General features: G+C 36.0%; 2 protein-coding genes across 2 annotated transcripts; both read left to right on the top strand.

Annotated features, from left to right (window-relative positions):
* Positions 1-4,194: 4,194 nt before the first annotated feature.
* LOC141697759 (short-chain dehydrogenase TIC 32 B, chloroplastic-like) lies at positions 4,195-6,937 on the top strand. The gene is made up of 8 exons (XM_074502295.1): positions 4,195-4,354; positions 4,539-4,770; positions 4,976-5,055; positions 5,154-5,310; positions 5,544-5,625; positions 6,191-6,278; positions 6,389-6,435; positions 6,627-6,937. The coding sequence occupies exons 1-8, from the start codon at positions 4,234-4,236 to the stop codon at positions 6,804-6,806; spliced, it is 987 nt and encodes a 328-aa protein (XP_074358396.1). The 5' UTR covers positions 4,195-4,233; the 3' UTR covers positions 6,807-6,937.
* Positions 6,938-8,492: 1,555 nt separating this feature from the next.
* LOC141697240 (pentatricopeptide repeat-containing protein At3g18110, chloroplastic-like) lies at positions 8,493-16,237 on the top strand. The gene is made up of 6 exons (XM_074501520.1): positions 8,493-12,181; positions 12,267-12,467; positions 13,374-13,464; positions 13,678-14,305; positions 14,865-14,963; positions 15,162-16,237. Exons 1-4 carry the CDS (start codon positions 8,619-8,621, stop codon positions 14,200-14,202), a joined length of 4,380 nt encoding a protein of 1,459 aa, XP_074357621.1. The 5' UTR covers positions 8,493-8,618; the 3' UTR covers positions 14,203-14,305; positions 14,865-14,963; positions 15,162-16,237.
* Positions 16,238-16,892: the final 655 nt, after the last annotated feature.

Below are 16,892 nucleotides of genomic sequence, written 5' to 3'. Positions count from 1 at the left end.
TGATAAAGAAAGAAAGAAAAGGACATGAAAATCACAGTCAAAAACAGAAAGAGGGGTAGAAGAAGAAACAAACCATAGAAAACCTCATCATCATCCAAAAAAACAAACAACACTCCATACCATTCTCAACTATAATATCCTATCTATTCTAATTACAAGAACCTTCTCACAACCCGCACAACCCGCCTGTTCAACCCGCCAGCGAACCGCCCGCGAACCGCCCGCGAACCGCCCGCGAACCGAGCCGAATACGGGTTACCGTATGTCAGCTCAACCCAGCCCGGCCCGATTCGCTCGCCTCCCAGTGCCGGTTAAGTGTTCAATTTTTCCGGTTCCAACCCGCTTCCAACCCGGCCCGGACCGCCCGACCCGCACGGTTGGCCACCTCTAACTATAAGTTATATTATATTTCTGTATGCATGGTCGTTGATTAACTTTGACTTGATCAATTTATGCGCCAAACAGGCTTGTAATTCCAGTCGGGGCAGCTCGTGAGCTCGCCGGTCTCAAATTCGTTTTAAGTGATATCGACTCGGCTCATTTAGTTAAACGCGTTGAGTTCGGGCAAAAATTTTGACTTGTTTAATTACCCGAGTCGGCTCGACTCGTAAAATTAAATGAGTCAAGTTCGGTTAGAATTTTATGCTCTATTAAGTGTAAAATTAAAGGAGCCGGCTTGTCCGACTCATTAAAATCAGCTCGTTTTAGCTAAATGAGTCGGCTCAACTCGACTCGTGAAATTAAACGAGTCGAGTTCGGGCAGAGATTTAGGCTCGATTAGTTAAACGAGTCGGCTCGACTCGACTCGATTAATCTCCACTCAAATTACGTCCGGTTCAAAACTCGGCTCGCTCGGCACGAATTAGCGCCCCAAACTCTAATTCATTGGACTCCCAATAAATTATTTCTCATTTTTTCCAGCGAATAATATAACTTTCATGTGCTTTTTAAGAAATTTATGGAAAAGGAAATCATAACGCAATTGTGTGGAAATTTGGACTAACAGGAAAGAGAGGTGGTGATATGCCCTAAGAAAAAGGTGAATTTTAGTGATTTCTTGATTGTCAATGTCCCTGTCACGTACTGTTAATCTCTTGCTTCCATCTTATCATCATCACCCTTTTGTTTTGTTACGTGTCCCCACAAATATTCGGATAGTATCTCAATTTAACCATAAATTTAATACTCTCTCAGTTTCACTGCTTTTCGGCATATTTTCCAATATTCGTTTAAAGTATATTTTTATAATATAATTTTTTAAAAAAAAAATTTAAAAAAAATTTCATGTTTAAACTTTTATTCAGAATTTTTTTTAAAAAAATATTATGAAATTATACTTTATTAAAATCTCAAAATACGTGTAAACAGTGTTCGTAAACAACTCACCAGGACGGAGGGAATACAAATTATTGAGTACTGTTAAATTTTACAACAAAACTCTCAAGTTTCATCACAAATCAGAGTTAGGAACAAAGTTGAGTTCTAATACATACGCCTATAAATGTACACGTATGCGAGTCATATACATTATTAGAAAAATTATCAGATACAAAAGTAACAAATAATTGAAATATATATATTTTTAGATTTCATACACTCCAAAAATTGAGTTTATACTAACTGTATAAACAATAGGTATTCGTTTAATGGATTCTAAATCGGACCGTAAATAATAATCGGGTTTAATCTCATCAATTTAGAAAAAGGACTAGTCGAAATTAACCAAAAATGACATTAATCTTTTTTGACGGTCAAAATGATCCTGCTAATATGGTGAACCTACACGGGGGACTGCCAAGTCTAGTGTGTCACGTAGATTTTTCAAAATTAATTTTTTTTAACTACATTATTAATTGAGCAGTAAGAAGCATTAAAAAATATTTATTAAATAATGTGATTAATACATGCTAAACTTTTATTTAAAGACGTATAGACTCATTTATTATCAAGAAAGCTATTAATTACCTAAATCTCATAAAAGTAGTTGGGAAAAATTTGGAATATTTACGTTTTCATTATTAATTTAAACATAAATTGCAGAAGTGAAAATTAGAACGATCAATTATTATTGGAAAGAAAAGGAGGTGGTAGATTCGAGGGGATTGACTAATTTTGACAATCCTCGCGTGCGATTCGGTTTGACTGCCGTTTGTTGAGCTCTCTTTACGTGCTTGTCTTCCCAACTGTTTTATTACCAACTCTCCTGCTCCCCCAGCTTGGAGATACTTGGAGATAAAAACAAATAATCTATTAAAATATATGACTCCCGTCTTTTTTATTTTTTTATGTTTTTTTTCACATATTTAACATGTATTTTAAAATAAAAATAAAGTATAATTTCATATTTTATTTTTAATTTTTTTATACAAAAATTTGAATATTATATTTTTATTTAGGAGATTTTTTTTATTTTAAAAATATAAAATTATATTTAATAAAAATATTAAAGTGTGTGCCAAGGCTTATATTTTAAGTTTTTAGAATAGTATTGTAAAAATGTAGGATGTAGCATATTGCAAACTGCATTTGTTTATATTATTAATTTTTTCAAAAGTAAACGGAACAAGGTTATAGAAAGATCAAGCCATGAAACATAGGAATGATATATTTTGGGATAAGTTTGTGAAGAATATATTAAAAAGTATGTTCTTCAAATTTTCATTTCTATTTTTATTATGTTAATTTAATGATTTTTACATATGAGAATATACTATTCGTAGTTCTCTTTTCTCATTTTAATAATATTAACTTAATACTCGTGTAATGCACAAATGTTCATTATTATTTTTATTTACATAAAAAATGTATGATTAATGAGATTTAGAATAAATGCTTAATTTGTTAGGTAGTTGGTCAAATTCGAATCAGAAAATTTAAAAATTTTGATCGTAGGCAGTGTTACAGATTTCGGAAATCGGAACTATTCGGTTGAGGTACCGATTTACGATTTATCGGACGATTTTTAAAAAATCGGATGATTAATCGGCGATTTATCGGAAATCGGTCAAATCAGACAAATATTTTTGACCGATTTTTGAGCGATTTATCGGCGATTTTTGAAAAATCGGCCGATTTCTATAACAGAGATCGTAGGTAGTTGGCGAGTACTTGATAAGAGTTAAAATCAATATTTAATAATATGCATGAAAAATTTGGTTGTTTATGTTTTTAGAAGTTAAATTCAATGATTTTGACTATTTAGACTAACGATTGTGAATTGTGACCAAAATAATAATTATACCTCATTTTAATTATTATTGTTTAATACAATTTTTTCATAAAATTTTATCAAACACTCAACAAAACTCTGAATATCTCTCTCACATCAAAATAAGTTGAAAAAATAAGACCAAGGCTCTGTTTAAGATTGCTATTAAAAATTGTTGTGTTGTTAGAAAAAGTGCCGTCGAAAAAAGTGTTGTTCTAAAAATCAGATGACTGTTTGATAATTTTTTGATATGTATAGTGCCGTTGAAAAAAATGTTGTTCTATAAATCAGATGACTGTTTGGTAATTTTTTTGATATGTATATATTTTGATGCAAAAAATTAAAAATAATAATGCTTTTAATGAGGTTTGATGGTGAAATCAACACCTGCTTACCGCAAAAGCTGAAAAGCAGTCTTTTTCTAAAACACGGGGACTTGATTTTTCTGACATCAGCTTCTAGGCCAAAATCACTTGTCCGGAAAACAACTTTTGAATTTACCAAACATTTTTTTAATTGTTTTTCAGCGAAAAGCTATTATTGCAGTAATACCAAACACACCCCAAATATCAAAGGTCACAAAATGGATCCGAACATATATACAACATGATTTTTAATAAATACGGCGAACATTAATACATGCGAAATTTATTTTATTTACAGAAATGTAACTAATAGTTAATTGAGAAATAGAAAATAGAAGAAAATCTAGGATTTCTAAAAAGGGAACCATTTTTTAACCAATGAACCAACATCTAAGTATAAAAATGTAAGATTATGGACCATTTAAAGCATCTAAATCAATCAGTGACAAATATGCAATCCTCTGTAAATCTGCAATAAATTAAAATCCCACCCACGAGTACCATACCAGTATATTTTATACCCAATTAAATAAAAGAAAGAAAATACGAAAAAGGCAATACTTTACTCTTCAACTTTATATAATCCATAGTCCATACACACCTTTTTCTCAACTCACTTCATCACCTTCTTAACAAATACTATTCTTATCACCATTCATAATGCTCGACACTGTCAAATACCTTCTAGGCTGGAAAGGTCCTTCCGGTTATGGCTCCAAATCCACCGCCGATCACGTCACTTCCACCGTCGATCTCCGCTCTTCCACCGCCATCATCACTGGTAAATTATTTACATGCAATCATTAATTTTTTTAATAACACAAATTTAAGTGTACTTGTAGGATAGACATAAATGATTTGATTTTTTGTAGATATGAGATATGCGTACATTTTATTTACGAGCGGGATACACAGGTCATGTTCGGTCTGGATTTTAAAAATGATTTTGATTGTGGTAATATTAGGAGCTACATCTGGTATTGGAGCTGAGACGGCGCGTGTGTTAGCCAAAAGAGGAGCGAGGCTTGTGCTACCGGCTAGGAACAAGAAAGCGGCGGAGGAAACAAAGGCTCGTATTCAATCGGAGTTTCCCGGTGCTGAGGTTTTGATTATGCAGCTTGATCTTAGTTCTCTCAGTTCTGTCCGAAACTTTGTCAGGGAGTTTGAGTCTCTCGATTTGCCTCTCAATCTTCTCATGTAAGTCAGCTAATATAAACAAAGACTATTACGACAATATTACTTGTAAATTATGGGGCTCTGTCGAGATGGTTACAACAATCGTCTGTCAGAACCATGACTATACGGTTGTAACAATCCCGTGTCAGGGATCATGACCCAATTATTATTATCTAACAGATTACAAATTAGAACCATTTTGTTAATTTTTTCGCGATAATTTCAGAAATAACGCTGGGAAATTCTCACATAACCATGGTGTTTCTGAGGATGGAATTGAAATGACGTTTGCTACTAACTTCTTAGGTACTAATAATCTGCCATGCTACTAATCTGAGTAGGCTAAATTGATTTGTATTCAAACGAATAATCCACTAATTCTATGGACTAAAATATTGCACCAGGTCATTTTCTGTTGACAAAACTATTGTTGGAGAAGATGATCGAAACAGCGAAAACAACCGGAAAGGAAGGACGAATAGTGAACGTGACATCAGGTATTCACGGCTGGTTCTCCGGTGACTTGATACCTTATCTGGGACACATTACTCGAAACAAAAGGTGATTCATAGTATTCAACTGTATCAAATTGACCTATACTTAATTCGTTATATTCAGCATTCATGACAGTATTAAATTGGCATCACTCTAAGTTGTAAAAGTAAGGGAGGAAACAAATTAAGGATAGAGATGTGTCATATTTATGTTATGATCAGTGAAGAGGAGACAGATAAATTAAAGGGAACTGGGATATTTGACTTTATATTCTGAATCGTTTGTCTTTTGGTCTCAAGTGAGTATGATGCGACATGTGCTTATGCTATCTCGAAGCTCGCTAACATTCTGCACACCAAGGAGCTTGCTAACAGACTCCAGGTACCCTTATTAATTCCCCACTTCAACTTTGATCATATTTTACGGAGCATTTTTCTCGTTAGTTAAACACATTCACCCACCCAACTTGTTTTTGACAAGATTCGAACTTACTTAGTTCAGGAACTGGTGTATTGTAATTCTGCATTTAGTTGGTAGGAATTGTTAAGCAAGAATTTTCATTGTATAAGAACAAGACTCGTTTGTTTTGGTGTCGTCGAAATAAAAATTGTCATTGACACGACCTATGAATTGACTCAAACCCAACTTTATTTTTTTACCTTAACATGGAGAAAACTCGAATATGACACAACTTATGTGACCCGAAATGACTAATTTTTAGAATCTTACTTATTTGTATGTTTAAGAAAAGAACGTGTTTTAAAAAACGAACACAACCCAGAACCCGATATCACATGACATAAGATCCATGTGTATAGTCACTGTCATGTTGCTCTCTATCATCAGGATCCATGTCATACTTTTTCATGAACAAGCTACTTTTGAGCCCTTAAACTAGCTGTTATTAGCAAGTATAATTATGAACTAAACAAACTATGGTGCGCAGGGAATGGAAGCAAATGTAAGTGTGAATTGTGTTCATCCAGGAATAGTGAGAACTAGGCTCACTAGAGATCGTGAAGGCTTCCTCACTGGTATTAAAAAATTTTATTCATATTTTAACGCGCACACACAAACACACAAAGTCGTCATCTGCAGATCTCGTGTTGACGAAGTAATAATCGAAACATAAACAAATCTGCAGATCTTGTGTTCTTTCTGACATCAAAGCTCTTGAAGACCATACCTCAGGTATTCAATTGTTATCTTAGTTCCTATAAAAATATTTAATCAAAGTTTATTTAATCGAGTTTATTTTATCAAATTAAGTCCCCACGTACGTGCTAATGTATTATTTGATCAGTTCATATAATAATGATTCACTGTATTGTATGGTTAATCATGTACTAATGATGTATTATTGGACACTATTGAATAATCAGGCTGCTGCAACAACTTGCTACGTGGCTACGCATGCAAGAATGAATGGCATTAGTGGGAAATACTTTGCAGACTGTAACGAAGCTTCCCCGTCCAAGTTAGCTACCAGCTCCACTGAAGCTGCAAGGTTATGGTCTGCCTCTGAGGCCATGGTGACTTCCCCGGACCCGAAACTCGATTAAAACTCGATTAGAAGACGATAGTGAAAACGATGTTAGTTAAAGCAGAAGTAGTAGTTAAGGATCTATATATATATATACACAGTTTAGGAAGTTGAAGAATGAACTGAAGGTTTAATGATCAGTAAAGAGATATGTACAATTCTATACTTTTATAATACAAACATACATAGATGCATTATGCATGGGAATCAAATTTAAAGAGTAGGCAATGATTAGGCATATTATTAAAAAGATGGGATGTGTCTTTTCTTAACTATAAGTTTGAAATCAACAATGAAATGATCACTTGGACTAGAAATGAACATGGATTAGTTTGGCACCATGTGCTTGCATCTTTGAATATGAAAATTTACCAATCTAAATATATGTTTTTCTTTTTCTTTCTGGAGCCTAGCCACTATGACCTGTGAACCTGTGAACAAATGGGAAGTTGAAAATGAAATGATATTTTACAATCTTCTACTCTACTCTCTGTGTTTGCATGTGATGATGGTCCACTGCATTCCTCACACCAAAACAAAATTAAGATATTGATTTATAAGCTCTTCAGAGATGGAGTCAGTGACTAATTATTTGTACAGACTTGCAAATTGTCAATTTATCTATTAATTATCTGGTGCTGACACAAATGATTTATACATGTAACAAAATCTTTGAATCCCTCTTTAGCATCTAGCATGGCTACATAAAAATATTGTTCCAATAGTAGATTCCTCTCCGTCAGCACGCAGTGAGTGTAGTGGTTACCTTGGAGGTTGAAGGTTCGAGTCTTCGTGAAATGACGAGATTGAAGGTTCGAGTCTCGTGAGATGACAAATTCCTAAAGAAGAAATTCAAGCAACTAATCATTGCAATTTTTTTTTTAAAAAAAGTATTTTGTATAGAAGTGCTCCAGCTCTTGTAGAATTGACACTAGCCAAAAGTGTCATTGCTTTAGGCAGCAAGTTTTTTGCTCCATTTCTCTAAAAAGGGTGAGCATGAAGTTGATCTACAGATAAGGGACCTGAGGTAATGTGAGGACCATATGTATGTGTTTTCACTTTCTTAGGGGGCCAACATTTACTGAATATAACTTGAAAGTATTGCAAACATTTCAAAACAAGATATAAAGTGGCAAGAAATTATATTGTTCTCCATGCCTTGCTTACATTCATGTAGACCATAATGTATTATTTCACTTCTAGTTGTTTCTCCTTAATCTTATCCTCCTCAAATTCATCATAATGTGGGTTCAAGAAAATGGACTTTGCTGCACATTTGTGACCAAAAATCTAACTTTATATTTATAAAAAGCTGAACCAAACATACCCGTATTTTTTATATATTCATCTCGTAAAGTATAAATATTCTTAACCTCTTTACGGTATTTAAATTTTCAAAAATTATCATTTTTCAAGATTTGGTTAAACCCTTTCTTATGCATAAACAAGAAGATTTTAATAAATCATATATTCAAACAGCATTGTCTATCTTCTTTTTCAACACAATTGTTGCTAGATGAATTTGAACTTTTTGCCTTGTCATCTATTGGGCCGGAAATTTAAGTTACTTTGTACCTAAAAGCCCAATGAACCTCTAAATTTCATCTCTTCAAATGGGCTGTAAATGACCCGACCCAGAAAATTCTGGCCCAAATCTTCTACCCGGGTCTGTCTTCTCTATGTTCTCAAATTATCTATTCACCACTTCAAAAAAAAACCATCCATGTGTTTCCAAAACATGTATGTATACATACATGTTCAAAGATACAAACTTTACAATTTGTGAAATTTTTGGCGGGACCAAGAAAACTCAAAGGTGAAAGCTTTAATTATGGCCTTAACAGGAGTGTTAGCTACAGCTTCTATGCCATTAAGCAGAAATTTAGAGGTATGTAAGAAGTATAATACTGTTGTTAATTGTTGTTTAAATGATTCTGCTTTGTTAGATACAAGTTCTGTATGTAATGACCAAGAAAATTCAAGAAAATTTAGCTATAGTAGAGCTTCTCCTTCTGTGAGATGGCCTAACTTAAAAATTACAGATACCCAATTGGTTAAGAATCATTTTGAGGTAGATGATGATGATTTAGGGATAATTGGTAGTGAAAAGAGTGTTAAAAATGAAGTCTTGATGGAAAATGATGATGGTTTTCGGAATGTGAGTGATGAGAAGCAAGAGGTTTTGGGTAGGCCTAGTAAGTGTAAAGCTAAGAAAATGACTAAATTGGCGCTTAAGAGGGCGAAAGATTGGCGACAGAGGGTTCAGTTTTTGACTGATAGGATTTTGAATTTGAGGTCTGAGGAGTTTGTTGCTGATGTTTTGGATGATAGGAAGGTGCAGATGACGCCGACTGATTTTTGTTTTGTGGTGAAATGGGTTGGTCAGGTGAGTTGGCAACGGGCGTTGGAGGTTTATGAGTGGTTGAATTTGCGGCATTGGTTTTCTCCGAATGCTAGAATGCTTGCGACTATGCTTTCTGTTCTTGGGAAGGCTAATCAGGAAGCGTTGGCTGTGGAGATTTTTACGAGGGGAGAGGAAGGGGTTGGTGATACTGTACAAGTTTATAATGCAATGATGGGTGTTTATGCTCGGAATGGTCGGTTTTCAAAGGTTCAAGAACTGCTTCATTTGATGCGGGAACGAGGTTGTGAGCCAGATCTTGTGAGTTTTAATACGTTGATTAATGCTCGTTTAAAATCAGGGTCTATTGAACCAAATATGGCACGTGAACTTTTAAGTGAAGTCAGGAGGTCAGGTCTTCAACCTGATATAATTACTTATAACACTCTAATTAGTGCTTGCTCTCGGGGATCTAATTTGGAGGAGGCAGTTGAGATATACAATGACATGTTAGGAAGTAGATGTCAACCTGATTTATGGACATATAATGCAATGCTTTCTGTTTATGGTAGATGTGGGCTGTCTGCAGAAGCTGAGATTCTATTTAACGACTTAGAGTCTAAGGGGTTTTACCCTGATGCTGTAACATATAATTCTTTGCTTTATGCTTTTGCAAGAGAAGGAAATGTTGAGAAGGTAAAGAAAATTTGCGAGGAGATGGTGAAAAAGGGCTTTGGAGAGGATGAGATGACTTACAATACCATCATTCACATGTATGGACAGCAGGGTCAGCATGATTTGGCATTGCAACTATACAGAGACATGAAATCTGTGGGGCGAGAACCTGATGTAGTTACATATACTGTTCTTATTGATTCTCTTGGAAAAGCTAATAAAATAACCGAGGCTGCAAATGTGATGTCAGAGATGCTAAATGCAGGTGTCAAACCCACCATACGAACTTACAGTGCTTTAATCTGTGGATATGCGAAGGCTGGGATGCGATTGGAGGCTGAAGATATCTTTAATTGCATGCTCCGTTCTGGAATTAAACCGGATCACTTAGCATATTCAGTAATGTTAGATATACTATTCAGGTCTGGTGAAACCAACAAGGCGACGATGTTATATCATGACATGGTTCGTGATGGATTCACCCCAGATGTTGGACTTTATGAAATTATGGTACGAATTCTCGGAAAAGAAAACAAAGTGGAGGATGTTCAGAACATGATCAAGGATATGGAAGAATTATGTGACCTGAACCCTCAAGTTATTGCCTATATTCTAGTCAAGGGGGAATGCTATAGTTATGGTGATAAAATGTTTAGATTGGCAATAAGGCAGGGTTATGATGTGAACCGTGATAACTTATTACCAGTGTTGAGTTTGTATTGCTCATCCGGACGGCACTTAGAAGCAAAGGAGTTGCTGGAATTTTTGAAAGAGCATGCGCCAGAATCCCAGCAATTGGTCAGTGAAGCTATGGTTGTCACTCTTTGTATGGCCCATCAGCCGGAGGCTGCTTTAGATGAATACCGTAAAAGCATGACATTTAGATTGGTTGACCGGAGTTTGATAATGTATGAATCCCTTATAAAATGTTGTGAGGAGATGGACCTACTTGGTGAAGCGTCTCAGGTTTTATCCGACATGAGATTTGTTGGACTGGAACCTTCAACAGAACTTTGCAGGCAAATGGCACTTGTGTATTGCAGAATGGGCTATCCAGAAACGGCTCACCATTTGGTTGACCAGGCTGAAGCAAAAGGCATTAGGATTAATGATATGTCAATATATGCTGCTCTAATTGAGGCTTATGGCAAGGCGAAGCTTCTGCAAAAAGCAGAGAGTGTTGTGGGGAATCTTAGACAGAGCGCTAGTACTGTGGATCGGAAGGTCTGGAATGCTTTAATCCAAGCTTATGCTGCAAGTGGCTGCTATGAGAAAGCAAGAGCTGCTTTCACTACGATGATGAGAGACGGTCCTTCCCCTACTGTCGAAACAATAAATGGTCTCATGCAAGCTTTGATTGTTGATGGGAGATTAAATGAATTATACCTACTAATTCAGGAATTGCAAGATATGGGGTTCAAAATTAGCAAGAGTACGATTGTTTTGATGCTTGATGCATATGCTCAAGCTGGTGACATATTTGAGGTTAAGAAAATATACAATGGAATGAAGGCGGCAGGGTATTTTCCTACCATGCACCTTTACAGAGTTATGATCATACTGTTCTCCAAGGGAAGGCGTGTAAGGGATGTAGAAGCAATGATTGCTGAGATGGGGGAAGTAGGTTTTAAGCCTGATATTATAATATGGAATTCTTTGCTTAGGTTGTATGCAGGCATTGAAGACTACAAGAAAATTGCTCAGGTATACCAGCAGATTCAAGAAGCTGGACTTAAACCAGATGAGGATACATACAATACTTTAATAGTGATGTACTGCAGAGATCGCAGACCAGAAGAAGGTCTGTCGCTGATGCATGAAATGAGAATGCTAGGTCTTGATCCTAAGTTAAACACCTACAAAAGCCTACTTTCTGCATTTGGTAAGCTACAAATGCTAGAGCAAACTGAGGAACTTTTTGAAATGTTACAATCAGGAGGATACAAGCTTGATCGTTCTTTTTATCATATAATGATGAAAACATATAGAAATTCTGGAAGCCATTCCAAAGCTGAAAACTTGCTGTTTACAATGAAAGACGCTGGAATCGAACCTACAATTGCAACAATGCATCTGCTAATGATCTCTTACGGAAGTTCAGGCCATCCAACTGAAGCTGAAGAAGTTCTCAAAAATTTGAAATCGACGGGTGAAAACCTTAGCACACTTCCATATACTTCAGTTATAGATGCTTACCTCAAGAATGAAGATTATAGTATCGCAGTGAAGAAGCTCTTGGAAATGAAGGGAGATGGTCTAGAGCCAGATTACAGGATATGGACTTGCTTTGTTAGGGCTGCTAGTTTGTGCCAGAATACAAGTGAAGCCCTGACTATCCTAAGTGCTATAAGAGATGCTGGATTTGAAATCCCAATCAAGTATGCCGTGCTTGCTTTACTTTGCCTTCTTTTTTCCTGACTATATATCAGTACATGTGAATAACCTTATGAGTATATTTTGCAGGCTTCTGACGGAGAATACAGAGTCACCGGTTCTAGAGATGGATCAATTTCTTGAGAAAATAGAAGCAATTGAAGACAACTCCGCATTTAATCTGGTGAACGCTTTGGAAGACTTATTGTGGGCATTTAATCTTCGTGCGACTGCTTCATGGGTTTTTCAACTGGCAATTAAGAGGAACATTTATAATCACAATGTTTTCAGGTGCCTACTTGTACTGTCTGTAGTGGTAATCTGGTTCTGGGTTCTTTTCTTAACAAGTTTTAATCATTAACATATGGGGAAGATCTTAGCGATTTCCCATTGTCCACTAAAGTTGTTAAAAGTGAGTATAAGACCACTGGTACGATCACAAATATTCATTAGGTAGGAGGCGAGATCAAATTGTGGGCACAAGTAAGTGACTAAACTAGGGTCAGTTCTGTGATGGCACGTAGCTTTCTTTTAAGCTTTGTCCTATACGATTGTTCGTAGAAGACTATGCATGTTGGAGATTATTTAAAAATAATATAAATTCTTTACTGGATAAGATAGGTGGAACATACGCCAAGATCAATACCTTTATTAAGATTGGTCATGTGCCAACTATTCAACTAACTTATAGTGAAGGAAGTCTTGTTGGCTTAATCTATTAAATTACTCGATTGGAAATTTGGGAATATCCTTAAAGGGGAACTGAATAGCTGTGATACTCTAAATTCTCCGCGTTAGCAAATATGTTGACTACAGTTACTACATTGTGAAATGAATAGTTCTCATAAAGTGCCTTCAGGGACATTCCCAGTTGGATGGCTATGAACATTAAGTTACCTGACTGCAGTTTTAGACTCTGGTGTTACTTGTATACTGCCTTTTGTAATACTGTCTTTTTTGATACATGCGTACTGAATTAGTTGAATAGGTCGCAAAAGTCATATCTCTGGATTTCTTTTCTCTACCGAAAAAGATGCCAATGAAAACATATAGGGAAAGTTCAAGTTTGATGGAAAGTTTCATATGCACTACATTATTGCTCAAATCATTCTGTTTGATCAGAATTATTGATGTTGTTAGCGCTGTACTAAATTTGTGAAGCTATATATAATTTCTTCTAACATCTCATCTGTGCAGGGTAGCTGAGAAGGACTGGGGGGCAGATTTTAGAAAGTTGTCCGCTGGTGCTGCTCTTGTTGGTCTCACTTTATGGCTTGACCACATGCAGGTAGAGTTTATACCAATCATTTATATCCAGAAAACAAATAGATCACTAAGCTAGAGCTTCTGTGGGAAGCCCAAAACCATTATACGAAAGGACAACCTCATTAGAAAGAAATTAACAGTATTTTTAGATATCTATGACTATGACTGTCATTGTGTCAATAGTATCTGCCCTTTTCAGTGAACTTGAAATCTTACAAAACTGTCATTGCTACAGGATGCTTCCTTAGACGGTTTTCCAGAGTCTCCAAAATCTGTTGTTCTGATTACAGGGACAGCAGAATACAACCAAGTTTCTTTAAACAGCACAATAAAAGCATTCCTTTGGGAAATGGGGTCCCCATTTTTGCCTTGTAAAACTCGCAGCGGGCTTCTTATTGCAAAGGCTCACTCTCTCAGAATGTGGTTGAAGGACTCCCCATTTTGTTTTGACCTTGAGTTGAAAAATGCTTTATCCCTTCCCGAAGAAAACTCGATGCAGCTTATTGACGGATGTTATATTAGGTGTGGCCTTGTTCCTGCTTTTAAGGAAATCACAGAAAGGCTTGGGTTAGTGAGGCCAAAGAAGTTCTCAAGATTGGCTTTGCTGTCAGATGAGCAAAGAGACAAAGCTATCGAAGCGGATATTGTGGGGAGAAAAGAAAAATTAGAAAAACTGAGTGAATCTGGCCCAACGAGGAATAAAAACAACAGAAAGCACAATAAAAGACCATTTATCAATAAGGATGCTGTGAGATTCTGATAGGTGAATGTAGAAATTAATTTGCAATGAAGCCATGTCTACTTAATGCGTATGCGTGTCCTGAAAACAAAACAGAATTGGCATGTTACTGCCTAGTCGAAAGGTTACACTTCTAAACTATATTAGAGCTTAAATTTGAATAATACCTGTAGTTATATAATCTTTAATAATTAATTTTGGTTGTTTTTATAAAGGGATAGATACCATCTACAATTGTTCTATGTGTAGATGTTTCTAGGGTTTGTACAAATGATTATGTTATCTTCATTGAAGCAATTGATAGCTTCCTGGGTGTAGCTTAGTATATGCGGCGGTATTATCTTGTTTAGCGAAACTAGTCAGATTGCTTTGGCCATTCAAATGGATTTCATCTTTTCTTGCTACGTGTTGTTGAAAATGCTTAGGCCCTGGGCTCATTTTGTAAGCTATGCTTCCTTCACTTTTTTAAAACATCATTAAATAAGGTAAAACTAGGATCATCAAGCTGGATGTCTATAGCTGTTCAAGTGTGGAGGAACAAACATGCATATTTCAATTTATATGTTTTTGGTGAATGCTATTTTAACAAATATGCATATAATTCACTTTAGATTATATTGCAGTGTCTGCCAAATATGATATTTCGTAACCATGTTAATAAACCTTTTCTTGTATATATACAGGGAACATACGAGCATAACCATGTTACTTCCAGTTGACACTTCAAAGACAGAAGCAACAACCTAATACGTCAGAAAGTATGTGCAATCAGTAAAGTATCAGTAAGTCAGAAGTCCCATTTTTTACTTCTTGCGATGAGCTCCTGTAGTTACGTCCTCTTATTTCTTTAACTATAGACTAAGTCTAAAAGGGCAGTGTATAGTTTCTGTCATCCCACAAAGATTTAGAAGGCTGTATGTACTCTTTGACGATGATGTCCAGTTCTTCATGTTAATAAGCTTTTTCTTGTATCTTTACAGGGAATATATGAGCACAACACTGATATTTCCCGTTGACACTTCAAAGACAAAAAAGTATGCAACAAGCTTATATATCAGAAAGTCACCAAACCTTCTTCTAGACAGGTAGCCATCTTCCTTGAATGCAAGTACTTTCAACAATGGAACCATAGTGGAACCCCTGTATTGTTAAACCTCATCCCTCAGGAGGTTCACCCCTGCAAGGCTCCGGTAACCAGCTTCCACCATTATTAGGGAAGTCGAACTTATTTAATACAAAACACCCCATCCTCATGGATTGGACCCCAGGATCTTCCTAGGCCTAAATCTAGCTCATGCAAGATTCTAAACACAACCCCGGGTGTGTTTGGTTTGATAAAATAGATGTAAATTTTGTATACACGGTATTAATATACTCATTGTTGTCTTGTTGATAAATTATGCTGCAAATTTTGGTTTCACATCTCTAAGGTAGTAAAAACAGGGGGGTAAAACAAAGTAACCAAAACTTCTGTTGGATTCTCTATGTTGAGAACCAGAGGAAAAACAACTGAAGCATGTAAGGCTTCTATATTTAGGAACAGAGTATAGTTGAATACTGAAGCCATATTGCCTAGGGTCTTTACCACAAAACTTGGAACTACTTGGATATACTACTTTTGGTGCAGATGGTAAGGTATACACAATAGCCTAACAAGCGTATGTTTTTACTATATGTGGCTGAGTATGCAGTTTCACATCATTGTATGATTGTTGTCCACGGAAGTCGTTTCTCCTTCACCGTGGCCTATTAATGCTATTGCGCGATGGTGTACCCAGCTAATAATCCTTTGCAGCTGCTTTACTGCTATTATGAGCCTGTTGTTACATATACAGAGGCTGTACTACACTCATCTGGTGACATCATTCCAGCACAGCTTCATTCCAACTCAGCGACTACAGCTCAGCAAAGCTAGTTAGGGAGTTTGTTAGAGTAGTGCAGTCTTAAGGATCTTGATATATAAGTCGGTGTATTTTGCTATTTCAGATTTGTAACAAACATTATACTTTATATCTTTATAATCTCTTCTCTGATAATACAATTATTGTGAGCTTAGTTTTATAACATGGTATCAGAGCAAAGTTTTATTAACAGTTGGAACACTAGAAACTTGAGCAACTTGAGATGGCATACTGGAACTGTGTAGACCAATCTGAGTGGAGCTTAACAAGTACAAACCATTTGATGCTTTACCAAGTTCAAAAGGTTTGCTCCATGTGGGAGCCTGAATAGAACAACACGTGGAATTGAAAACAGCAGCACACTTGGAATCATTCACAAGTTTAGAAATAGACAATAGATTATAAGTAAATTCTGGAACATAGAGAACATTGTGTAGAACAATATTTGAGCTGAGATGAACAGAAACAGTAGAAATCACCTCTGCTGTTACACCATTAGGCAAATGTAATATAGAACGAAATGGTGTAACATTATGCAAGAGATGAACAAAGGATTTAAAGGATTTGAGATTGTTTTTCCTTACCAGGACTTTGATGAATCTCATGTGCCTCAGTTGTTTCCTGCTCCATCACCTTTTGTTGACACTGATCCCCTATCAATAGACATTGTTGAATCTTGTGTGTCTGATAATGTCACTGTACCTACTTCTTTACCTGCCTCTGTTCCTTTGATAGCACCTACTCCTGTTCCTGTCTCTGTTCCTTTGATAGCATATAGGCCCTCTCGTTCTCGCCATCTTCCATCTAAAT

Source organism: Apium graveolens, chromosome 11 (assembly GCF_009905375.1).
Source record: "Apium graveolens cultivar Ventura chromosome 11, ASM990537v1, whole genome shotgun sequence".
Classification (NCBI taxonomy): Eukaryota; Viridiplantae; Streptophyta; class Magnoliopsida; order Apiales; family Apiaceae; genus Apium; species Apium graveolens.
The sequence above is the reverse complement of the archived record's forward strand: the minus strand, read 5'-3'. Positions and strand labels throughout refer to the sequence as shown.